The 27,249-nt window shown below is 41.3% G+C and overlaps 1 protein-coding gene and 2 pseudogenes across 1 annotated transcript; all 3 read left to right on the forward strand.

Moving 5' to 3' along the window:
* Positions 1 to 6,791: 6,791 nt before the first annotated feature.
* LOC132130366 (arrestin domain-containing protein 3-like) lies at positions 6,792 to 9,772 on the forward strand (annotated as a pseudogene).
* A 1,132-nt stretch (positions 9,773 to 10,904) lies between these two features.
* LOC132130422 (arrestin domain-containing protein 3-like) lies at positions 10,905 to 13,771 on the forward strand (annotated as a pseudogene).
* A 2,312-nt stretch (positions 13,772 to 16,083) lies between these two features.
* Positions 16,084 to 23,646, forward strand: LOC132130465 (arrestin domain-containing protein 3-like). The gene is made up of 7 exons (XM_059542181.1): positions 16,084 to 16,751; positions 16,844 to 16,885; positions 17,343 to 17,403; positions 17,857 to 18,004; positions 18,459 to 18,555; positions 18,876 to 19,132; positions 23,338 to 23,646. Exons 1-7 carry the CDS (start codon positions 16,490 to 16,492, stop codon positions 23,644 to 23,646), a joined length of 1,176 nt encoding a protein of 391 aa, XP_059398164.1. The 5' UTR covers positions 16,084 to 16,489.
* The last annotated feature ends 3,603 nt before the right edge of the window (positions 23,647 to 27,249 follow it).

A 27,249-nucleotide genomic window follows, 5' to 3' on the forward strand; every position in this document is an offset into this window, starting at 1 on the left:
CACGCACCCTCTGGAGAATCATAGTATGTGTGTGGGTGTTTGCTCCCCACTGGCTCAGTGAGTATTGCATTCATTGATTCCATGAAGAGGACTAAAAATGCCAAACTGTTCATTAATCTTAATACAGACTGCTCAGGGCCGGAGCTTTCTCTCTTTGCTCTGGGCAAGGATGCAATTCATGTAGAGAACAAACGTACTCGGTTACTAGCGTAACCTCGGTTCCCTGAGATGAGGGAACGAGTACTGCGTAAGCTAGCTTACGCTATGGGAAAAGGTCCCCTTTTCTCGAGAATATGAAGCCAAAAATTATCCTTAATTTTTAAATAATGTAAAACGCAGTGCTGCAGCACAGCAGACCCAAGCGAAGCGGCTCGCACGCTTATTGGCTGTGCTGCGGCAACTGCAGCAACCTATGGTGAGGCGGCGGAGAGGAACGAACCAATGGGGGCGCTTCGCGCCCATTGGACGTCAGAGCGCACCAAAATAGGCGTGGCTGGAACTATATAAGCCACCGCTTCACCATAGGGATCAGGTTTTAAATCGACTGAAGCGATCACCCGGTCCGAGCACATAGCACGGCAGGTTACGCAGTACTCGTTCCCTCATCTCAGGGAACCGAGGTTACGCTAGTAACCGAGTACGTTCCCTTTCGAGAGTACTCTCGTACTGCGTAAGCTAGCTTACGCTATGGGAACACAATGTAAAACGCCGTGCGTGCTCGGGAACTTCGACCTGTCACAGCCCAAGGCGAGAGCCCGGGGCTTTATAGCAGGAGAAATCCCAGTCCCAACAGCTAACCTTAGTGAGCTTTATATAGGGAACGAAAAAAAAAAAGGGGGACGTGATAAGGCTTAGCACGTCTATATAGAAAGTACCCTGGCCTGCAGGGCAGGGACTTGCAGATTATAGAATCTAATAAATGTGGATGGAGAGGCCCAGCCTGCCGCCGCACAGATATCATCCAGTGGTATCCCGCAGGACCACGCCCATGACGAGGCCATACCTCGGGTGGAATGGGCTCTGATGCCGAACGGGCAGTGCAGGCCTTTAGATTTGTAAGCCAGCGAAATAGTGTCTACTATCCATCGCGATAGGCTTTGCTTCGTGGTGGCGAGACCTCGGGTGCACCCACCAAAGCATATGAAGAGCTGGTCCGACCTCCTGAATAAGGCGGAGCGCGCAATATAGGTTTTGAGAGCCCTGACGGGGCAGATGAAGCTCGCGTTGCTTTCGTCGCTTTGCGAGGAAAGGGCTGACAGCGAGATGACCTGCGCTCTGAACGGTGTTGAGAGCACCTTGGGGACATAGCCGTGTCTTGGTCTGAGAATGACTCTGGAGTCATTAGGCCCAAACTCGAGACAGTCAGCGCTTACAGATAGCGCATGTAAATCCCCCACTCGCTTGACTGAGGCCAGAGCCAGTAGAAAAGCGGTTTTGAACGAAAGAAGCTTCATATCGACAGACTGAAGCGGTTCAAAAGGGGGGCCCTTTAAGGCCTCTAGGACCGTAGACAGGTCCCAGGAAGGGATTGAAGGGGGTCGGGGAGGGTTCATCCGACGAGCTCCCTTAAGGAAACGAATGACCAGTTCGTTTTTTCCCAGTGATAGGCCGGCCACCGGAGCATGAGAAGCTGCAATGGCTGCCACATACACTTTGAGCGTAGACGGGGATCTGCCCGCATCTAAACGCTCCTGTAGGAAGGAGAGTATCTCCGTCACATCACATAAGTGAGGGTCTAGGTTCCGTGTCCCGCACCAGGTGGAGAACACTGACCATTTCTGCGCGTACAGGCGCCTGGTTGAGGGCGCTCTGGCTTCCGTAATGGTCCTTAACACTCCCTCAGGGAGGTTCCCGGGTACCCGTTGAGGGGCCATACATGAAGGGCCCAAAGTTCGGGGTGGGGATGCCAGAGCGCGCCCTTCAGCTGCGTGAGGAGATCTTTCCGCAGCGGTATTGGCCATGGGGCTGTACTGGACAGCTGCATCAGCTCGGAGAACCAAGGTTGGGTCGTCCAGAGTGGGGCTACTAGCAGCATAACACATCTGTTCTTCCTGAGCCGATCGATGACCTGCGGTAGCATCGCGACCGGTGGGAAGGCATAAAGCGGGCGTCTGGGCCAATCGAGGGCCAGCACGTCCCTGCTCTTTGAAAAATATATTGGGCAATGAGCGTTGTCTTCTGAGGCGAAGAGGTCGACCTCTGCCCTGCCGAAGATGCTCCACATCAACTGAACCGTTTGTGGGTGAAGAGACCACTCCCCAGGGGGAACATTCGCCCTGGAAAGCATGTCCGGGCCCCGGTTCAGGATGCCAGGTACATGCGCTGCTTTTAGCGAGCGCAGATTGTAATGTGCCCATGTCAGAAGACGTTCGGTCAGGGTGTGCAAGGTTTCTGACCTGACACCACCCTGGCGATTTATGTAGGCCACCACTGACATGCTGTCTGATCTGACCAGAACGTGGTGGCCCTTTAAAAATGGGAGGAAAGCTTTCAGGGATAGTTCGACCGCTATCATCTCCAGACAGTTTATGTGTAACAGTCGCTCCGGGCTCGACCAGAGGCCGGAGGCAGACCTGCCCTCGTACAGGGCGCCCCAACCAAGGTTGGATGCATCTGTCGAGACTACTTTCCATTTCGAGACAGCGCCCGTGCTTACGCCTAACTGATACCAGTTGGCTATTTTCCAAGGGGCCAGAGCTGTGATGCAGCCGTGGGTCACCCTGATGCGCGCGCGGCCGGAAATCCAGGCGCGCGCTGGAACACGGTCTCTCAGCCAGCGCTGTAGTGGGCGCATGCGCAGCAGGCCCAGTTTGAGAACCGCAGAGGCTGATGCCATCAGACCTAGCATTTCCTGAAATCGTTTGAGCTGGTAAAGAGACCCGGCTTTGAACGACACGGCTAGATGCTGAATAGTGAGAGCGCGCTGTGACGTCAGACGCGCTGTACATGTCACAGAGTCTATGTCTATCCCCAAAAAGGAAATCCTCTGGCTGGGAGACAGAGCGCTCTTGACAGTGTTGATCGTGAGACCCAGGCATTCTAAATGGCTGAGGATCCAGGATCTGTGTGTCGTCAGTAGTTCCTCGGAATGGGCTAAAACTAGCCAGTCGTCGAGGTAGTTCAATACTCGCACTCCCCGCATTCTCAGGGGTGCGAGAGCGGCATCCATGCACCGTGTAAACGTACGGGGCGCTACGGAGAGGCCGAATGGAAGAACCATGTACTGATAAGTCTGCCCCTCGAAGGCGAATCTCAAGAATGGCCTGTGATGGGGTGCTATTTGAATGTGAAAGTAAGCGTCTTTCAGATCCACTGAGAAAAACCAATCCCTCGGGCGAATTTGCGCGAGTATTTGTTTGGTAGTTAACATTTTGAACGATCGCGTCATAAGCGCTTTGTTCAAACGTCTGAGATCTAGGATGGGTCTGAGACCGCCATCCTTTTTTGGTACGAGGAAGTAGCGGCTGTAAAAGCCTGACTCGCGCTGCGCAGGGGGGACAGTTTCTATTGCCCCTTTTGCAAGAAGGTTTATCAGTTCGGCGCGAAGGACGTGTGTCATTTCGCTTTTCACTTTCGTTTCGACCACGGCGCGAAAGCGCGGCGGTCTGCGAGCGAACTGGAGCGAGTAACCTCGTTTTATTATATTCAAAACCCAATTTGATATGCCGGGGATGGCCTGCCATGCAGCGGCTCGTGCGGCTATGGGTTGAATGTGCTTCGGGCACTGGCCGCCTGTTATGAGGGGACCAGTAGCTCGAGTATGCTGTGCTTGTGACACTGTGGTGACAGCGCTTATTTGTAGGGTTGCGCACTGAGAAGTGGGCACGCGCGCTACATTTAGAGCACCTCCGGCGCGAGCGGGAAGGTGGGCATGAAAGGAGACCCGAGTGAGTCTTTGTGACACTTGGGGGAGTGTGTATACATGTAGGGGTGCGTACTGTGTAGTGGGCACACTGCCTACATAGAAAAAGCTCTTTTTGTGCTTTATTGAGGTCGCCGTGAAAACGGCGTTTGTGTGCAGGCGTGCGTGCATTGTAACAGGCTCGTTTACTGCAGTATAGACATCTCCAACCGCCTTTAGTGAGGGGATTGGAGGAAGCATGTGAGGTTTCTTGTGTGGTGGTCCGGCCGCAGCGGGACTTAACCACGGTCTTTTCAGCCCGAAGGTCAGGAGGGCTTCGGAGGCTCGGGGTTCAGCACAATCCTGGGCCGAGGTCCCCGTCTCTCTGGCGGTTTGCGGCTCGTAGAGCGAGAGCGGTGCTGGGTTTTGGTCGCTGGGCGAGACTGTAAGTCTGGCTGCGATGGCTTCGAGGTCTGAGGGGGCGGCGCATTTCTACGGCGTCCCGCAGCAGAGCTTGAGCGTTTCGGCAGGAAGTGCCTCATTGCCTGTGACGTTTTCTGAGCCTCAGTGAAGCGTTCAGCAAAACCCTTAACCGACTGGCCAAAGAGGCCGGAAGGCGAGATAGGAGAGTCAAGAAAGGCGGATTTGTCGGCGTCCTTCATCTCCGTGAGCATGAGCCAGAGGTGTCGCTCTAAAACAGCGAGGCTTGCCATGCTTCGGCCGATCGCTTGTTCTGTGGTCTTTGTCGCACGCAGGGCTAGATCAGTAGCGCTGCGGAGATCTTTAAAGTCATAGGTATCTGGGGCAGACTCGTCCAGTTTACGGAGAAGTCTGGCCTGAAAAACCTGCAGCACAGCCATGGTGTGTAGAGCCGAAGCAGCTTGACCAGCGGAGGTGTAAGCTCGGCCAGCGAGAGCTGAGGTGGTGCGGCACGGCTTGGATGGATGCACAGGCTTCGACCGCCATCCGTAACCGTGGTCTCGGGCGCCGTCGACAGAGGAGAGCGCTGACGAGACAGAAGTCTTCAAGCGTGCGGAGAATGTGGCTTTCCACGACTTCGTGAGTTCATTGTGAACTTCCGGGAAGAAGGGGGCGTTTCTTTGCGGAGGGGCCGAAGGGCGCCCCTGCAAGAACCATTCGTCCAGCCTGCTTTTAGCGGGCTCGTCTGGAGGAGACCAGTCGAGCTGAAGGTCGCTGACAGCCCTTGTAAGCACGCGAGTAAGCTCTGCGTCGATATCAGCGCGTTGTCCGGTGCAGCTGGGTGCTGTAGAGGGGGGGGGGGGTCCGCAATGGAGCCCGACCATTCCTCACTACTGGACGCGGCGAGAGAAAGGCTGTCGTGTCTGTCCTCTTCCGCCTCAGGCGCTCCGAAGGAGAAGGGGGCGCTGGTGAGCAGGGACTGGCGCTGCTCGTCCACGAAGAGGACAGGCGAAGGAGAGAGAGCGGGCGAGGCACGCTCTTGGAGAGTGCGCTCTCAGCATGCTCGCGGCCCAGGCAGGAGACACAGATGATGTGGCGGTCCTCGCTGGGCAGAGGGCCTCGGCATGAAGCACAGGCCCGAGGCATTTGAAACAACGCCTCGAATTCTGGAGGAAAAAAGTGTGATGCAGCGGCAAACACACTAGCTTTGTAAAGGATATTAGTCACGCCGGATGGCGCAGCAGGAAGCGAGTGCTGAAGGCGGCGTCGAGATGAAGCACGAGCCGGCGTCCTCAGATCTGCGTTGCAGTGCTATCCCGCTGAGAGGCTTTTCGACGGCGTGCAGAGGCTTCTCCGGAGAAGACAGCGAAGTGCAGGTGAGATCGCTGAAGGAGATGAAATCTGATCCCTATGGTGAAGAGGTGGCTTATATAGTTCCAGCCACGCCTATTTTGGCGCGCTCTGACGTCCAATGGGCGCGAAGCGCCCCCATTGGTTCGTTCCTCTCCGCCGCCTCACCATAGGTTGCTGCAGTTGCCGCAGCACAGCCAATAAGCGCGCGAGCCGCTTCGCTTGGGTCTGCTGTGCTGCAGCACTGCGTTTTACATTATTTAAAAATTAAGGATAATTTTTGGCTTCATATTCTCGAGAAAAGGGGACCTTTTCCCATAGCGTAAGCTAGCTTACGCAGTACGAGAGTACTCTTGAAAGGGAACACTATGTAAAACAGTTTCCTGGGATTTCCTGTGACTTGGTCATAAACTAAACTTTGATATTACATACACCACCTGTGTTGTCTCTTATGATAGAAGTCTCTTATGCTTACAAAAGCTGCATATTTTATCAAAAATACAGTAAAAACAAACATATACAATGCAAATTATTATTATTATTATTATTATTATTATTATTATCATTACTATTATTATTAAATATTGTGAATCTTTTTTTTTTGCCCAAGCACCATTACTCAAGTTTCAAAATTAGTGAACATAACTAAAACCCACATAAACTTCCTGTTTTGGTAGAAAATATGTCACCACATGAAAGAAACCAAAGTTTTTCAAGTGGTTTCATGAGCCTGCATTTCAATAAAGTATAGACCTATGGTGACGGAAACCAGAAATCACACTCAAATACGATCAGTTAGTTACAGCTTAACAAGGCTTGAACTCTGATGGCAAATGATCTAGCAGACCTCTAGAAAGAAGTTTTAAGATGAACGTATAGCTGGATTTAACTGGTCTCCCAGCCTGGCCAAGCTGGTTTTAGCTGTTTAGTCAACTGGTCTCCCAGTCTGACATGCTAGAACCAGCCTGACCAGCTAAAGAAGTGGTCAAAACTCCTCTAAAACCAGCCTGACCGGCTAAAGAAGTGGACAAAACTCCTCTAAAACCAGCCTGGCCGGCTAAAGAAGTGGACAAAACTCCTCTAAAACCAGCCTGACCGGCTAAAGAAGTGGACAAAACTCCTATCAGGAACGAAGGTAGTGAGTAAACGGCACTTTTCTAAACCCTGTGGAATAACCAAATTTACGCAATCATGAGTCACGCCCTCAGCCCTTATTTCATTTCACATGAATGTCATTCCGCTTGCGAACAGAGCTGTATTTGTTTGTCTAGAGTACAGATATAGAAATTACAATGTCAAGATCCATCAAAGAGTTCTGTCTTCACTACGACCCGATTAATGAAAGCAATACTTTTACTAGTGGAGATATTGTGGAGGGGCAAGTTGTTTTGGAAGTAACCAAAGAAATAAAGGTGGACAGTTTTTGTTAAGTTGAGGGGGGATGCAAATGTGCGCTGGACTGAAGGCTCAGGTGACGACAAAACAACCTATAGCGACCATGAGAGATACTTCAAACTAAAGCAATACTTCATTCAAAAGAGCTCGAAGAGAGGTGAGCTTGCGCGATATAGAAAACTTTATTATTAAACAAATTATTATTTTAAAAAAGTGTAATACTTTTATTTCTTGCTGTAACGTCTACAGGAAAAAGGGAAAAGAATACAACTCTTGTAGAAGGAGAAACTTGTAAGTAAATGGGTTTCATATATGCACCAAATTAATTACATTAAACTTTTTATAATTTACATGAAACCTGAAATGATTGTTGAAAGTGACATGAATGTGAAAGTGATGTGACGTGGCCAAGTAAGGTGTTACTTACTAGTAATTTTGTGCTCTGCATTTAACCCATCCAAGTGCGCACACACACACACAGCAGTAAGTACTACACACACACACACACACACACACACACACAACCACGGAGCAGTGGGCAGCCTCAATCTCGCCTCAGTCCTGGTATTGAGGGTGGAAGAGAGCTCTGGTCATTCTCTGCCCCCACCAGTACCAAGACTGCCCAAGATTGTTTGCTGATAGTAAATATGCTTTTTGAAAACTTCTATTGTGACCCATATTAACATGCCTTATTGTTCCTCAGATGGACCAGTGATTAGGCCAGGAAGTCATGTTTTCCCATTCAGATTTCAGCTGCCTCAACAGTGAGTAATATAACTGATTGTTGAACTGATTGAACAACATAGAACTGATGTTGTTCCTTATTGTGTAACTATGTGCAGTGAAATAATACTCGGCAGGTTTAATTTATAGTCCATGAACACAGTATATTGAAGTAAATAAGCAAGACTGAAAAAGCGTAAAAAAATGTGCCACATCCTGCTTCCTTTCAGTTCCCAATCAGTTGTAACATTACCCCACAAATCATTATCATCCTCTAAAAAACTAATATTTACTTGTTTACCATATTACAAAGAAGTAGTAAGGTATATGTGTATTCTGAATAAATAAATACCTGTATATGTTTGTGTGTAATGTGTATAATGATTTATATTATGCACTGCTTTTCAGAAACTAAAGAGTTTTGTTTTTTCCTAATTTCAGAAATATGCCTCCATCTTTTGAAGGAAATCATGGCTGGGTGAAGTATGTCTTGATGGTAAAGCTGAGCAGACGTTGGAAGCCAACATCTACTAAATATACGGAATTAACCTTTGTGCTGAGAAATGATGGGTCCAATGATCACTTGCTGGTATGACTTACAATACCATGTTTGACTCACTGATTCACTTAAATAGAAAGATGATGTACCGTAGCCTTTTAATAAAGCAATAAGCCCCAAGAAGCCATGGATTTACAAGGGTAAGGGGCATTGTTACTGTTTATTTTATGCATAAAGTAAACACGCAGCAGAAATTATTATCAAATATAATAAATATTATTTGTCCAGCCAAGAAATGTAATTCTGATAGCAGAATGTTTGCCAAGTAACACAATGACGCAGTGGCACAGTAATACTGATGTAATGAGGTCACAGGTGTCCAGGACTGGATCTGTTTTATAAACTGTCATCAGAACTCATTTGATTTAAACCATTTCTTTGTGATTTAGAGCTTAGATGAAATCGAACCGTGATTTTAGTTTGCTCATCTCAATATGCTGTGCCTTCTTCTTCTTCTTCTTCTTCTTCCATACAGCAACCACAATCTGGCACACAAGACAAGAAGATGAAACTTTTTGGCTCAGGAAAAATGTCAATGACGGTAACATTGGAAAAAACTGGCTATATGCAAGGTGAAGATGTCATGTGTAGCTCTCAAGCGACTCAAATTGAAGAAACTAGCCTGTAATGTCAATTATCGGGGTTTCCATCAACATGTTTTTATGCAAATAAAATGAGATGAGATCAAAACTGAGATATTGCATAAATATTCTGAGGGAACATGCAAATAAAATTTGCTTAGCGAAGAAAAAAACAGCAGAGCTTTGTATAGCATCTCAAAACTGTAGTCATTCTACAGTGAAAGACTGACATCAAAATTATTCAACTTCAGTTCCTCTAAACATGACTAGTGTGTTCTCCTAAACACACTGAATGGAAATACTGCTTTGTCTGTAAACAGACTTCACACAAATTAAATTGGCAACTTGGATGAAACCCACTTTAGTGAGTTTTAATATTATTATTGATTTTTTGTTGGCTCAAATTTTGACCATTTTTGCAGGTGAAACGATCAGAGTTTTTGTCGATATTGACAACTCTTCATCTCGTGATGTCAGGCTGAAGTACAGCCTCAAGCAGCAACAGACGTTCATCGCTGGAGGGAGCATTAATGAAGGAGTCAAGCATATAATCAAAGAGACTAGAGATCGCATCCCATCTGGAGAAAAGTCAAAATTCATAGTGGACATGATGCTTCCACATGACCTGACTGTCACCATTGAAAACTGCAGAATCATAAAAGTGCAGTACAATCTCAAGGTGCTATTTTGTCTTCTGTAGTATTGCCATATTTAAAGCAATAGTTCAACCCAAAATGTCAATTTACCCTCATGCCATTTCAAATCTCTAATATTGCTGAATTACAAAAGAAGATATTTAAAAAAAAAATTATGTACTGTATGGACAAACTGGTGAAATTTTTTTTTGAACTTCAGAATATCTTCTTTTGTGTTCTACAGAAGAAACAAACAGTGTGCTGGTGATTTTTGAGTAAACTATCCCTGTAATTTTTAAGTCTATTTTAATTTGGTGTTTAATTTGGGATAAGTCCCAAACAACGTTAGTTTCACAGCTAAACAAGACTTTCCACCAAAAAGTAAAGCAAAAACATGACTGTCTTTCAGATCTCTCTGCTGAGGCATGGAGGAGAATGAGCTTGTAAGAATTTCAGGTGGCTCTGTCTGAATGGTTTAGAGAGGGACTTTCTCTTTTGCAATCCTAATGGCGGAGGACGAGAGAGAGCCTCAGGAGGATGATGTTATATCTTTAACACTTTCTGATACTGAGATTAGTGCTCTGCTGGGTTTTTACCCAGGAAAAGCAGGAGCTATTTGAGGATGGTGAAGAAGCTGAGGCTGAGCCTTCTCAATTCTCCTGACCTGCGTATGTAGAGCTGTTGGAGGTTATGGATCACGCCACGGTAAAGTTGGACTTGCCATGAAAGTGCGCTAATAAGGTGACGCCGTGAGGCTGCCTCGATGAGCGTTATCTTTCTGACCACAGCCCTCATAGGTGTGATCGACAAAGGACAAAAAAGCAGGAAACTATACGGTGCACACCCCCCCCCACCCCCCCCAAAACCACACGCACACAGTGAGATAATTTATATAGTATAATAATAAATTAATAAAAAATATTGTACTTGTTTTTTGTTTAAATGGGAAATATGCTTCAAAGACTGGGCAAAATAGGGATGAAATCCCAAAAATCTGTCAATAACTTGCTGCTGATGTGCACGAAAACTAGCAATTTATTGGGCATTTCTTGTCCTCCCAGATGTTTTGTTTTTCCTTTTTCTATGGTGTCCTTTACATCTATTAAAAATAACATATTTATTTGCCTCTATATTTTTGAAAGGTATCTTTTCTTGTGTTTTTGTTCAGCCATTTTGTCAGTGCTTTATTATAGACTTCTAGGATTGCTAATTCACAACAGAAGACGATTAGGTTGAACGTTCAGAATACGATTCCATAGGTTATATTTCAGCTAGAATTTCGTGAATGGACAGCGACTCTTAAGTAGCTCGTAGAGCGCGTTCATGTCAAGTAAAGTTTTAGGGAAAAGCGCGTGGAATTGCGGTGAGTGTTTATAAATTTCTAAGATATAGAAATTACAATGTCAAGATCCATCAAAGAGTTCTGTCTTCACTACGACCCGATTAATGAAAGCAATACTTTTACTAGTGGAGATATTGTGGAGGGGCAAGTTGTTTTGGAAGTAACCAAAGAAATAAAGGTGGACAGTTTTTGTTAAGTTGAGGGGGGATGCAAATGTGCGCTGGACTGAAGGCTCAGGTGACGACAAAACAACCTATAGCGACCATGAGAGATACTTCAAACTAAAGCAATACTTCATTCAAAAGAGCTCGAAGAGAGGTGAGCTTGCGCGATATAGAAAACTTTATTATTAAACAAATTATTATTTTAAAAAAGTGTAATACTTTTATTTCTTGCTGTAACGTCTACAGGAAAAAGGGAAAAGAATACAACTCTTGTAGAAGGAGAAACTTGTAAGTAAATGGGTTTCATATATGCACCAAATTAATTACATTAAACTTTTTATAATTTACATGAAACCTGAAATGATTGTTGAAAGTGACATGAATGTGAAAGTGATGTGACGTGGCCAAGTAAGGTGTTACTTACTAGTAATTTTGTGCTCTGCATTTAACCCATCCAAGTGCGCACACACACACACAGCAGTAAGTACTACACACACACACACACACACACACACACAACCACGGAGCAGTGGGCAGCCTCAATCTCGCCTCAGTCCTGGTATTGAGGGTGGAAGAGAGCTCTGGTCATTCTCTGCCCCCACCAGTACCAAGACTGCCCAAGATTGTTTGCTGATAGTAAATATGCTTTTTGAAAACTTCTATTGTGACCCATATTAACATGCCTTATTGTTCCTCAGATGGACCAGTGATTAGGCCAGGAAGTCATGTTTTCCCATTCAGATTTCAGCTGCCTCAACAGTGAGTAATATAACTGATTGTTGAACTGATTGAACAACATAGAACTGATGTTGTTCCTTATTGTGTAACTATGTGCAGTGAAATAATACTCGGCAGGTTTAATTCATAGCCCATGAACACAGTATATTGAAGTAAATAAGCAAGACTGAAAAAGCGTAAAAAAATGTGCCACATCCTGCTTCCTTTCAGTTCCCAATCAGTTGTAACATTACCCCACAAATCATTATCATCCTCTAAAAAACTAATATTTACTTGTTTACCATATTACAAAGAAGTAGTAAGGTATATGTGTATTCTGAATAAATAAATACCTGTATATGTTTGTGTGTAATGTGTATAATGATTTATATTATGCACTGCTTTTCAGAAACTAAAGAGTTTAGTTTTTTCCTAATTTTAGAAATATGCCTCCATCTTTTGAAGGAAATCATGGCTGGTTGAAGTATGTCTTGATGGTAAAGCTGAGCAGACGTTGGAAGCCAACATCTACTAAATATACGGAATTAACCTTTGTGCTGAGAAATTATGGGTCCAATGATCACTTGCTGGTATGACTTACAATACCATGTTTGACTCACTGATTCACTTAAATAGAAAGATGATGTACCGTAGCCTTTTAATAAAGCAATAAGCCCCAAGAAGCCATGGATTTACAAGGGTAAGGGGCATTGTTAATGTTTATTTTATGCATAAAGTAAACACGCAGCAGAAATTATTATCAAATATAATAAATATTATTTGTCCAGCCAAGAAATGTAATTCTGATAGCAGAATGTTTGCCAAGTAACACAATGACGCAGTGGCACAGTAATACTGATGTAATGAGGTCACAGGTGTCCAGGACTGGATCTGTTTTATAAACTGTCATCAGAACTCATTTGATTTAAACCATTTCTTTGTGATTTAGAGCTTAGATGAAATCGAACCGTGATTTTAGTTTGCTCATCTCAATATGCTGTGCCTTCTTCTTCTTCTTCTTCTTCTTCCATACAGCAACCACAATCTGGCACACAAGACAAGAAGATGAAACTTTTTGGCTCAGGAAAAATGTCAATGACGGTAACATTGGAAAAAACTGGCTATATGCAAGGTGAAGATGTCATGTGTAGCTCTCAAGCGACTCAAATTGAAGAAACTAGCCTGTAATGTCAATTATCGGGGTTTCCATCAACATGTTTTTATGCAAATAAAATGAGATGAGATCAAAACTGAGATATTGCATAAATATTCTGAGGGAACATGCAAATAAAATTTGCTTAGCGAAGAAAAAAACAGCAGAGCTTTGTATAGCATCTCAAAACTGTAGTCATTCTACAGTGAAAGACTGACATCAAAATTATTCAACTTCAGTTCCTCTAAACATGACTAGTGTGTTCTCCTAAACACACTGAATGGAAATACTGCTTTGTCTGTAAACAGACTTCACACAAATTAAATTGGCAACTTGGATGAAACCCACTTTAGTGAGTTTTAATATTATTATTGATTTTTTGTTGGCTCAAATTTTGACCATTTTTGCAGGTGAAACGATCAGAGTTTTTGTCGATATTGACAACTCTTCATCTCGTGATGTCAGGCTGAAGTACAGCCTCAAGCAGCAACAGACGTTCATCGCTGGCGGGAGCATTAATGAAGGAGTCAAGCATATAATCAAAGAGACTAGAGATCGCATCCCATCTGGAGAAAAGTCAAAATTCATAGTGGACATGATGCTTCCACATGACCTGACTGTCACCATTGAAAACTGCAGAATCATAAAAGTGCAGTACAATCTCAAGGTGCTATTTTGTCTTCTGTAGTATTGCCATATTTAAAGCAATAGTTCAACCCAAAATGTCAATTTACCCTCATGCCATTTCAAATCTCTAATATTGCTGAATTACAAAAGAAGATATTTAAAAAAAAAATTATGTACTGTATGGACAAACTGGTGAAATTTTTTTTTGAACTTCAGAATATCTTCTTTTGTGTTCTACAGAAGAAACAAACAGTGTGCTGGTGATTTTTGAGTAAACTATCCCTGTAATTTTTAAGTCTATTTTAATTTGGTGTTTAATTTGTGATAAGTCCCAAACAACGTTAGTTTCACAGCTAAACAAGACTTTCCACCAAAAAGTAAAGCAAAAACATGACTGTCTTTCAGATCTCTCTGCTGAGGCATGGAGGAGAATGAGCTTGTAAGAATTTCAGGTGGCTCTGTCTGAATGGTTTAGAGAGGGACTTTCTCTTTTGCAATCCTAATGGCGGAGGATGAGAGAGAGCCTCAGGAGGATGATGTTATATCTTTAACACTTTCTGATACTGAGATTAGTGCTCTGCTGGGTTTTTACCCAGGAAAAGCAGGAGCTATTTGAGGATGGTGAAGAAGCTGAGGCTGAGCCTTCTCAATTCTCCTGACCTGCGTATGTAGAGCTGTTGGAGGTTATGGATCACGCCACGGTAAAGTTGGACTTGCCATGAAAGTGCGCTAATAAGGTGACGCCGTGAGGCTGCCTCGATGAGCGTTATCTTTCTGACCACAGCCCTCATAGGTGTGATCGACAAAGGACAAAAAAGCAGGAAACTATACGGTGCACCCCCCCCCCACCCCCCCCCAAAACCACACGCACACAGTGAGATAATTTATATAGTATAATAATAAATTAATAAAAAATATTGTACTTGTTTTTTGTTTAAATGGGAAATATGCTTCAAAGACTGGGCAAAATAGGGATGAAATCCCAAAAATCTGTCAATAACTTGCTGCTGATGTGCACGAAAACTAGCAATTTATTGGGCATTTCTTGTCCTCCCAGATGTTTTGTTTTTCCTTATTTCTATGGTGTCCTTTACATCTATTAAAAATAACATATTTATTTGCCTCTATATTTTTTGAAAGGTATCTTTTCTTGTGTTTTTGTTCAGCCATTTTGTCAGTGCTTTATTATAGACTTCTAGGATTGCTAATTCACAACAGAAGACGATTAGGTTGAACGTTCAGAATACGATTCCATAGGTTATATTTCAGCTAGAATTTCGTGAATGGACAGCGACTCTTAAGTAGCACGTAGAGCGCGTTCATGTCAAGTAAAGTTTTAGGGAAAAGCGCGTGGAATTGCGGCGAGTGTTTATAACCTTGCAAGTTGAGAGCGCTCTTCAGAGCTAAGATACATTGTTATCGGGAAACTCGACCCAGATCAGATTTAAGCATTCATTAAAGTGAATCGGTTCAAAGGAGTCATTAGTTCGCAAATTGGACGAGTCATTAGTGGACAGATATGCTCATATGCTCCGCGCATATAACTTTAAGTTACTCCCAAATATATTTTTAGGTCGCGCCGGATTAAATTTCAGGAGCATATGCGACAAAAATGTTGGCAATTTCGAGCCTTGTAGAAGCTGCTAAACTTTCTAGCTAGAAGTAAGCAATAACCAACATGGCGTTACTTTGCTAAGTTAGCCCAGAATCGTTTAACATTAATGTTATGGAATCATGACAAAAGTGATCAATTGATTGGTCAAATTTTACTAGACCTGCATATAAAAATGAAAGACAATATATTGGATTTGCTTACATGAATCACCTGTGTTCACGGTCTTCGTCAATCAACTGAAGCTGTTCACATGAGTAGATGGTTGGGTGTGTGCGCATTCAGAACGGTGCGCGTACACTTTGAACTTCAATCGTGACAAATTATTGGACTACTTGCGGAGTGACATGACGACATGATTCAAAGGCACAAAAAACATTGACAGCGGTGAGCGATCATTATGTTTACCAATACCCGACCCATCGCAACCGTGTACACACCGACCCACCCACGCTTAGTGTGGGTACTTAGTGGGTACTTAGTGTTCGCCATGATTCTGGCCTGCACTCCCCTCAGCATGGCAGCGTGGGTATACTGTTCCCCATAGTGCCCCCTAGAGGACGCAGGCTTCAGACGATGAAATGAATGACGTGTTCTCCCGGTGCCTGTTTGTTGCGTCGGTAGTTACGTCAGAGGCCTTCGCCGGCCAACTCGTTGGTGTTTTTTTCAAAGTATGCTTCAGACACAGGTCACGACGTGGTGCTCCTCATAGCGCTCCCTAGAGGACGCAGTGTCTTGTTCCCTACTCAGGGAACCATGGTTACATTCATAACCTGAGACATTTTATCTGCCAGCTCAATGCTGGTTATTGTGCCTTTTCAGCTTAAGCATTTCACAGAGAATGTATAGACCTTATGTCTTCATTTTATATTTACACAGCATGCAGGTAAGATCTTATGGATTCATGAATGAATCGCTCATTTTAAAATCTTCCTGGTCTACTGGCGTTTGTTATGACATTTGTTTCAAATCCGTTTTCTTCTTTTATAGAATTTTAATATTTCACTTCCATGTTATTTCTTATTATAATTGTTATTAATTGTATTAATAATAGTCATGATGATAATAATTAACAACAGCAACAATTTGTTAACATGATTACAAGAGTGCAAAGCGAATGTGTTAACTGTAGTCTGCAGTATTTTTATTTATTTATTAAACGGAAATTATATCGTCGGGTTGACACACCATATGACAAATATCAGGAACGAAGGTAGTGAGTAAACTGCACTTTTCTAAACCCTGTGGAATAACCAATGTTACGCAATCATGAGTCACGCCCTCAGCCCTTATTTTATTTCACATGAATGTCATTCCGCTTGCGAACAGAGCTGTATTTGTGTGTCTAGAGTACAGACATAGAAATTACAATGTCAAGATCCATCAAAGAGTTCTGTCTTCACTACGACCCGATTAATGAAAGCAATACTTTTACTAGTGGAGATATTGTGGAGGGGCAAGTTGTTTTGGAAGTAACCAAAGAAATAAAGGTGGACAGTTTTTTTGTTAAGTTGAGGGGGGATGCAAATGTGCGCTGGACTGAAGGCTCAGGTGACGACGAAACAACCTATAGCGACCATGAGAGATACTTCAAACTAAAGCAATACTTCATTCAAAAGAGCTCGAAGAGAGGTGAGCTTGCGCGATATAGAAAACTTTATTATTAAACAAATTATTATTTTAAAAAAGTGTAATACTTTTATTTCTTGCTGTAACGTCTACAGGAAAAAGGGAAAAGAATGCAACTCTTGTAGAAGGAGAAACTTGTAAGTAAATGGGTTTCATATATGCACCAAATTAATTACATTAAACTTTTTATAATTTACATGAAACCTGAAATGATTGTTGAAAGTGACATGAATGTGAAAGTGATGTGACGTGGCCAAGTAAGGTGTTCCTTACTAGTAATTTTGTGCTCTGCATTTAACCCATCCAAGTGCGCACACACACACACAGCAGTAAGTACTACACACACACACACACACAGCAGTAAGTACTATATACACACACACACACACACACACACACACACACACACACACAACCACGGAGCAGTGGGCAGCCTCAATCTCGCCTCAGTCCTGGTATTGAGGGTGGAAGAGAGCTCTGGTCATTCTCTGCCCCCACCAGTACCAAGACTGCCCAAGATTGTTTGCTGATAGTAAATATGCTTTTTGAAAACTTCTATTGTGACCCATATTAACATGCCTTATTGTTCCTCAGATGGACCAGTGATTAGGCCAGGAAGTCATGTTTTCCCATTCAGATTTCAGCTGCCTCAACAGTGAGTAATATAACTGATTGTTGAACTGATTGAACAACATAGAACTGATGTTGTTCCTTATTGTGTAACTATGTGCAGTGAAATAATACTCGGCAGGTTTAATTTATAGTCCATGAACACAGTATATTGAAGTAAATAAGCAAGACTGAAAAAGCGTAAAAAAAATGTGCCACATCCTGCTTCCTTTCAGTTCCCAATCAGTTGTAACACTACCCCACAAATCATTATCATCCTCTAAAAAACAAATGTCAGTCATAGTAATTGCTTAATAATCTAGAATATTTGAGTTAAAAAAAAATATTTACTTGTTTACCATATTACAAAGAAGTAGTAAGGTATATGTATATTCTGAATAAATAAATACCTGTATATGTTTGTGTGTAATGTGTATAATGATTTATATTATGCACTGCTTTTCAGAAACTAAAGAGTTTTGTTTTTTCCTAATTTCAGAAATATGCCTCCATCTTTTGAAGGAAATCATGGCTGGGTGAAGTATGTCTTGATGGTAAAGCTGAGCAGACGTTGGAAGCCAACATCTACTAAATATACAGAATTAACCTTTGTGCTGAGAAATTATGGGTCCAATGATCACTTGCTGGTATGACTTACAATACCATGTTTGACTCACTGATTCACTTAAATAGAAAGATGATGTACTGTAGCCTCTTAATAAAGCAATAAACCCCAAGAAGCTGTGGATTTACAGTGAAATAACAGCTAAGGGGCATTGTTAATGTTTATTTTATTCATAAAGTAAACACACAGTAGCAATTATTAGCATCAAATATAATACATATTATTTGTCCAGCCAAGAAATGTAATTCTGATAGCAGAATGTTTGCCAAGTAACACAATGACGCAGTGGCACAGTAATACTGATGTAATGAGGTCACAGGTGTCAAGGACTGGATCTGTTTTATAAACTGTCATCAGAACTCATTTGATTTAAACCATTTCTTTGTGATTTAGAGCTTAGATGAAATCGAACCGTGATTTTAGTTTGCTCATCTCAGTATGCTGTTCTTTCTTCTTCTTCTTCTTTTTCCATACAGCAACCACAATCTGGCACACAAGACAAGAAGATGAAACTTTTTGGCTCAGGAAAAATGTCAATGACTGTAACATTGGAAAAAACTGGCTATATGCAAGGTGAAGATGTCATGTATACTGTAGCTTTTAATGCAAATAAAATTTGCTTAGCGAAGAAAATAACAGCAGAGCTTTGTATAGCATCTCAAAACTGTAGTCATTCTACAGTGAAAGACTGACATCAAAATTATTCAACTTCAGTTCCTCCAGACATGACTAGTGTGTTGTCCTAAACACACTGAATGGAAATACTGCTTTGTCTGTAAACAGACATCACATAAATTAAATTAGCAACTTGGATGAAACCCACTATAGTCAGTTTTATTATTATTATTATTATTATTGATTTTTGTTGGCTCTAATTATGACCATTTTTGCAGGTGAAACGATCAGAGTTTTTGTCGATATTGACAACTCTTCATCTCGTGATGTCAGGCTGAAGTACAGCCTCAAGCAGCAACAGACGTTCATCGCTGGCTGGCGCACTAATGGAGGATTCAAGCATATAATCAAAGAGACTAGAGATCGCATCCCATCTGGAGAAAAGTCAAAATTCATAGTGGACATGATGCTTCCACATGACCTGACTGTCACCATTGAAAACTGCAGAATCATAAAAGTGCAGTACAATCTCAAGGTGCTATTTTGTCTTCTGTAGTATTGCCATGTTTAAAGCAATAGTTCAACCCAAAATGCTACTTTACCCTTATGCCATTTCAAATCTCTAATATTGCAGAATACAAAAGAAGATATTTAAAAAAAAAAAAAAAAAAAAACTTAATGTACTGTATGGAGCCCCGCAAATAACAAGCAAGAAAACAATTATAAATTGTGTGCACAATTTACTAATTCGTTCCCTTAGTTTACTAAAGCGTGTACACGATTACTATTGCCTTCCCTCGATTTACTATTGCGTTCGCTCTATTTGCTAAATCGTGCGCACGACTTGAAAATAAAACGTGGAAGAAATGTTGTATGATTAAACCTTAAAAAAAATTTTAGATTTTTTTTTTTAGTAGTAGGCTATGTACATTCTGCTGAACAATAGTCTTTAACCGGACTTTTATTTTGACGGGTTGACGTACCTTTACTAAATAATGATATTCTGGACATTATTCAAAAGGAATTGCAAATTGTATTTGCAATTGCGTTTTCAATTTGTGGACGCATAATATGTGACCTAATCCAAACGCAAATGCAAATCGCGCATTACCAGTTGCATTTTCGTTTAAGCGAACGCACAGTGCCTGCCAAATTTAAAATGGAAATGCAAAGTCCGTTTGCAATTGTGTTTCCCATATCTTACAAGCTATAAGCTTGTCATATTTAAATAACAATATTAATTACCACATTTGCCTTTTCACTCTCTCTGCACTGCGCATGTAAACTGCCAAAACTCAAATGGAATCGCAATTCCTTTTGCATTTGAATTTCCAACGTCTACACGGAAAGCTGTCAATCAAGTAACAGGGGTGGGGCCATTTTATTGGGCGTGTTTGAATTGGGAAGTGACGTCACTCACAGTCGACGGTAATAAAAGAGGCAATTGATATAATATTTAGTTTCATTTGTAATGACTGTACGTATATATACACATTTCCCTGAACTAAGTACATTTCTGCTGCTATTATTATGTTTAAATGAAAAATGAAAGGAGGCAGTGGTATTTCATATCCTTTTTCGTTTTATTGTAAATATACAGTGAGGAAAGTTGCAGCAGTCAAGGCAAGCTGACATGTTATCAAGTACGCTGCTGTTTGCAGAATTACGGGCCTGCGTCCTCGCAGACATCACACTCCCAAGTCGAATGCACAAAGTCTGAACTACCGAGGATGCAAGTCCGAAATCAGCGAACTTTGTATTGAGAAATGCTCGCAGACCTATACAGTATGTCACCAGTCTATTTGCCTAATCTTCCCGGTGTTACGGTTTAACTGGTTACCGTGTTATCTGGTGACCAACTTCCTGGTTCAGGTCTCCGCTGCAGATGTGCTGGAACGACGGCAGCAGATTCGGCGATTCTGAAAGCACAAACTGACGCGATATTAAGTGTTTAATAAACGCAGACTTGCTCATTGCATGATTCAGATATTCTTGTAAAGATTACAAGTTATTAGTATGATCGCCCGTTTCGCGGCAGAAGTAAGCAGGATAAACAAAAAAATAAAGTACGTCTGTGTTGGCGCGGGTTTCAAACACGCGCTAAAAGATGGCCCACCGCGAGACAACAGTCACGAACCACCGAGCTACCGATCTACACCGAATCAGCTCCAGATCTCTAGATTTAAGACGGGACTCTCGGCTTCACATCGTGCAGCTGCTGAATCAAGGAAATGTGACCGTGTTAACTTGTGACCTGTGTTTACCTATTATAAATAAACCATATAGCAGAACACTGACTACATTTTATGGTTCATGATGTTAAAGAACATTTCATAACATCTCAGACAACTGTACATTTGTAGCTACTGTGGTTTAATGGTACATTTTAGTATGATTCGAAGATACAAAAATTCTTCCAGAACAGACTTGTATATGTGGATTCCTAGAAGAGATGAGAAATGGATTCGTGTTCAGCACCACAAAAAGTACATAAAGTGTCAATATCAGGAAACATCTATTTTAAGTAAAGCTTCACAGGATAGAAAAGATGAAGTAATTTGTAAGACACATCCTTAACCTTATTGGTTATTAAGTATTTAGATGACAAAGTCCACACTAATTAATTAATAATTATTTATTACCGTCGACTGTGAGTGACGTCACTTCCCAATGCAAACACGCCCAATAAAATGGCCCCACCCCTGTCACTTGATTGACAGGTTTCCGTGTAGACGTTGGAAATTCAAATGCAAAAGGAATTGCGATTAGTGGTGGGCGATACTGCAAAATTTGGTATCGATCCGATACCAAATACATATAGGGTCAGTATGGTATCGATACCGATACCATTACGATACTTTTTACTTAAAAAAAAAAAAAAAACTTTTGTGTAGGGGAGAGCAGTACATAGGTCTATGTCATTATTTCTGAGGTGAATGAATGATCAATTATTTCGGCAATAATTTTTATTAATGTATTGAAGTCCACAAAATTATTAGTTATTAGGCACTGTAGAATGAATTCTTTACAGCCTTTAATAAAAATACAATAAAATAAAGAAAAATAATCTCTCCCTTATTTCTGGTTTTAAAAACAAATGAAATAAAGTGCACACAATTATTACTGAAGAACAAACAAAGAACAAATGTACCTGTGCAATTACATTCCCTGAGCCCCCCTTCAGGACTTCAATGTGCTATCAGCTTCGCTCACTCTGTTCGCTGCTCCTCGGGGCGTTGTGTCAGTGAGTCATGTGACGACACAACAACGAATCACAGCAGAGCAGCAGGCGGGGGAGGAGTAGCAAAGTGGGCCAGGATGTGAAAGTAGCGTTTGCTCATTGTAGAGGTAGAAGACACGAGCAAAGTATAATGAACGTAGATGAGAGATATTTAAATTAAAATATCGATTCAATTACAATTGTATCGATCGGATACCAATACCAGTGTTGGCATCGATACTATCGATATTTAGATCGATTCGCCCACCCCTAATTGCGATTCCATTTCAGTTTTGGCAATTTACATGCACAGTGTAAATTAATATTTCTATTTAAATATGACAGGCTCATAGCTCGTAAGATATGGGAAACACAATTGCAAACGGACTTTGCATTTCCATTTTAAATTTGGCAGACACCGTGCGTATAAACGAAAATGCAAACGGTAATGCGTGATTTGCATTTGCGTTTGGATTATGTCACATTTTTTGCATCCACAAATTGAAAACGCAATTGCAAATACAATTTGCAATTCCTTTTGAATAATGTCCGGAATATCATTCCATACTTTACAGTTCTGTGTATGATGTGACACTAGTTTTACTCAGTTCTGCTCCATTCATTAACAGATACTTGCAGAACATGCAGGATTCATATTTAAATAGACTGTACCGGCTTAGTTTTTACATATATTAGTCTATATCATGATTAGATGTAAGTGCAATGACCTATTTTTGATTAATTCATTCAAAATTTGGCAAATTCCTTGCCATTCCGCTTTAAACTGTAAACTCAATTTTTATGACTGGATTCCGCGATTCCCTCCGTGTTTTCGGCATCGCGGAAATCATAGGGCCCTAGTTGTGGTATGCCAGCTCTATCTTGCAATGGACACACGCCACGACTTTCTCTTTACGTTTGCCCGCGCCCTCAAATCAAAACACTCCTGACTCCTTGTGTCTCCGACCACTTTGTGGGTGACGTAAATGCGTTGTGCCACATGTAAAAAATCATTGTGAAAGAACCTGACGTGAGATTTAAAATAAATTAAAAGAGGTTTCGAGGCAGAGGAATTTGCCTAGATCATTTTTTGTAATCGAGTTACTCGAGGAATCGTTTCAGCCCTAGTGCGCACAATTTATAAATCGAGTGAATGCAGTAGTAAATCGAGGCGATGCTATAGTAATCGTGTGCATATTTTAGTACATTAAGGGAACGAATTAGTAAATCGTGGACACGATTTAGCCTTATATTTTTTCCTGCGTGTCATGTGCGGGGCCCGTAGTACTGTATGGACAAACAGCTGAAACATTTTTTTTTAACTTCAGAATATTTTCTTTTGTGTTCTGCAGAAGAAACAAACAGTGTGGTGGTGATTTTTGAGTAAACTATCCCTGTAATTTTTAAGTCCTTTTTAATTTTTGGTCTATAAAAGTATTTTTGGTCTATAACAACGTTAGTTTCACAGCTAAACAAGACTTTCTACCAAAAAGTAAATCAAAAACATGACTGTCTTTCAGATCTCTCTGGGCTTATCTTTTGCATCAAATCCAGCGGTCATATTTCCTGTGGTAATTCTTCCAGCTGATCAACATTGTCCTCCCTGGCAAGGCCCACTTGGAGGATTCCAGCCATATTCACCACCTCAGCCTAGCCTTATGCCTTATCCTGGTGAACTACCTCCTCCAACTTCAGGGCTTTACCCCAATCTGTACACCCCTTCAGTGCTGCCCCACCTAGGAGCTGCTGCAGGGGTCTATCCAAATCCAAATCTGAACGCTGTCCAGTCTGGTTTCCATCCGGCTCCTTCATCGTGGCCTAATGGTTAGAGAGTTGGACTTGCAATTGAAAGGTTGTGAGTTCGAGTCTCGGGCCAGCAGGAATTGTGGGTGGGGGAAGTGCATGTACAGTTCTCTCTCCACCTTCAATACCACGACTTAGGTGCCCTTGAGTAAGGCATTGAACCCCCAACTTCTCCCTGGGCGCCGCAGCATAAATGGCTGCCCACTGCTCCGGGTGTGTGTTCACAGTGTGTGTGTGTGTGTGTGTTCACTGCTCTGTGTGTGTGCACTTTGGATGGGTTAAATGCAGAGCACGAATTCTGAGTATGGGTAACCATACTTGGCTGAATGTCACTTCACTTAAAGAATTCTCTCCTAAAGTACCTTATTAGTCTCCTTCACCAGCCAAACCTCTGAGCACCTTTTATGCTGTGTCAGTGAGAACCTCATGGTTTTATCTGCAAGCCCAATGCTGGTTATTATGCCTTTTCAGCTTAAGCATTTCACAGGGAATGTATTGACCTTATGTAGCCCTGCCCCATTCAGCAATGCACTCATTGTTTTCAAATCCGTTTTCCACTTCACCAGCTAATTAGTCTTTGACAGCAATGTAGAAATAAACGCAGAACTTCTGCAAAAACAGATATTTAAATACAATATTCTAAAGATGGCTGCATGCTTGTTTCTCTGGAGCATAAAGTCTACAATTAGCAGAAAAAATAAATAAATAAACGTTATCACTAACCACTCCTACTAAATATTTTGCTGATAGTACTACATGTTGTTTAAGAATATATTACAGCTTTTTCTTAGTACTGTACTGCATTTGCATTTTTGACCTCCATCCATGATGAAATAATCTATACTGTAGACTGTATTTACTACTGCAAATATACTTAAGTTATGATTATTTCATAAGATGTTTTACTGTAGTCAGTCTTGTTGGTTATTCTGGAGTCAGATGTGACTGTATGTCCAATGCATACAGATCCAGCATATTAATGCACTTCCAGTTTCTTTCCCAAATGTTTAAATTCACATACTGTAACTGATTGTGTTTACATTAACAACTAACAAAATGGCATTTTGACCAATAGCTTTCTGTGCATGTGCTTTGGGTGTGTATATGTCAGTCAGTCTGTGTGAGTTCTTTTTCGTAGTTTACTCGTAATAGCTCTTTTTAACCCAGACTTTATTCTCTTTTTATCGCTCTAATATTTCCCTAACTTTAAGCAGTCCTTATTACACTGATATATATAAGTCTACTTGTTGAAATTTTACTGACTGTACTGAGGGACCTGTAACTGGCATTTCGGAAGTCACGCTGATACAAAACCATCTGCTTTGAAAATTAGCAAATGTGAGAAAATAATTTACCTCACACCAGCAAAACTATAACTATATTCTACAGTTTACAGTTTTGACAGGTGAAGTGAATATCATTGACTATTTTGTTACAATGTTCAGCTGAGAAACCTTGGATCCTTTCAAAGATCAGTGCTGAGCAGGCAGGTGTATGAAGTGCCACACCTTAAAAAAAAAAATTCCCAAAAGTAATTTGTCTTCCTGCTTCACCAACGAGAACAGGAATAACCACATCCAGGAACAGATTGCTATCAGGGGGAGTGATCATGTCCATTTGAGCTATCTTGTAGTATTTGGGGTTGTTTCGTGGCTTCTTTGTGTGAAAGTGTTGGGTGGGTTAGTGTACCAAGCTGGTCTATACCAATTTATCCTCGTGATCATTTGTTTATGTGTGTACTTTTGGGAGTGTGACTGGTTGTATGTGAGAGTGTATGTTTTGTATTTAGGAGCTGAGGGCTCTGTTGATCCGTTTGCGTTCTGGTGTGGGGTTGAACACTGAGTGTGGCGATGCAGTATGGAGCACGCAGCACGGATTGGGGTGTGAGTGAGGTTTGGTTTTTTGAGGATTGATTGATAAGCCCTCAGCACTATATGTAATTTAGAGTCATTGTTTTGGTGTTTTTGTTAATCTGTTACAGTTTTCAATGAGTGATTGTGTGAATTCTCCTTTTTGTGTGTACAATCTTTTATGGTCCAGCTTGAGGCCATGGCCTTCCACCCTGTGTGTTATTGACTTGGTTTTTATGTCTTAATAAAGATACTCTTGTATGGTGCTCGTGTCTCTGGTCCATATTAGTGCACAAACTTATGTGCTTTAATTTTATTTCCATATTCCATATTATTTCCATTTTCTCTGTATAAAATATCAGAGTGGTGTAGTCGGGTTTCAGTACAGTTGAGCTCTTAATATTTAGTAATAGTTAGACACGTGTGGTCTTTTCTCGCTAGCCACACCACACACAGAACAAATTTACTAACAATACATTATGATGCCCCACAAATCATCACCATCCTCTAAAATAAATATATAAAGAGGTTCCAGTCATATTGTCTGCATATTATTAGACATTTGCTTTAATAAACCAGCTTGGATGGGTTAAATGCAGAGCATGAGTATGGGTTACCATACCTGTCACAACTTTCACTTTCAGTCATTTGTGAGACACTAAAGATTTTTTTTTTTTTTTTTACTGTTTCCCTGATTTCAGAAATATTTTTTCATCTTTCACATACTTTCATGGCTGGGTGAAGTATGTCTTGATGGTAAAACTGAAGAGGCCACCGAATTCAACATCTTTTAAACATCTGGAATTAACCTTTGTGCCCAGAAATGATGTGACTAATGATCATTTACTGGTATCAACTAAAATGCTATAATATCACATTAATGAATTATAATTTCTCTCACATAAATAGAGAGATAATGTAACTGTTTATACTGTTACCATTGAAAACTGTAGAATCATAAAAGTGCAGTACCAACTCAAGATGCTATTTAGTCTTCCCTAATTTCAGAATATATTGCAGCTTTTCAGTACTGCATTTGCGCTTTTAACCTCTATCATCAATCAAATAAGTATGGACTGTAACCACTGTATGAGTTTCTTTACTATTATTATTATTATTTTCAACACTGTAACAAAACTGTTCAAATATCTATGAAAATAAAAGACAATTGCTCCACTGTTTTAGAGTAATTAATTAAATTTCTCACAAATAATAGCATCTAATAGCATCCAATAATTGCATTTTTACTAATTTATCTCCATATTAAGTCCAAGTATTAAAATAAAACTTGGAACATCTTGACATGAAAATCCAACACATCTTACCGTTTACAAAACAGTCTGTTTTGCTTCAGGTAATTCAAATGAGAATAATATAATATCTGACACATCACCCTGAACCATGTTTACTTGCCTCTCTTGGCCATTTCAACATTGCTTTCCAGTTAACACTTGTCTTAAACAGTTCACTTTTGAAAACGGTTTTGAGTTGTGCACAGACTAAAGGTTGTCTAAAGACAATTTTACTCTTTAACTTTTTAGCAACTTTTCTCAGGAAACCTGTAATTTGACATTTATTATGACTTTACTAAAAGTCACACTAAAACAAAACTATCTGTTAACAAAAGTAAATAAATGTAAACAATACAATTCTGCTTCAACCAGCAATATCATCACCTTGTTGTTGCCTAGAATTTTCGGCAGGGGTGCAATAATGGTTTTAAATTACTGTTCTCCAACAAACCCCTAGAGGGCAGCAGAACCCAGCGACTAAAGCAAG

The sequence above is a fragment of the Carassius carassius genome, chromosome 4, assembly GCF_963082965.1.
Source record: "Carassius carassius chromosome 4, fCarCar2.1, whole genome shotgun sequence".
Classification (NCBI taxonomy): Eukaryota; Metazoa; Chordata; class Actinopteri; order Cypriniformes; family Cyprinidae; genus Carassius; species Carassius carassius.

What these genes read in the sequence shown, in the direction of transcription:
- LOC132130465 (XM_059542181.1), top strand. Translation starts at nt 16,490, where the DNA reads ATGTCAAGATCCATCAAAGAGTTCTGTCTTCACTACGACCCGATTAAT. An exon ending in TCAAAAGAGCTCGAAGAGAG is followed by an intron (nt 16,752 to 16,843) that starts GTGAGCTTGCGC and finishes TAACGTCTACAG; the next exon opens with GAAAAAGGGAAAAGAATGCA. An exon ending in AAGTGCAGTACAATCTCAAG is followed by an intron (nt 19,133 to 23,337) that starts GTGCTATTTTGT and finishes ACTGTCTTTCAG; the next exon opens with ATCTCTCTGGGCTTATCTTT.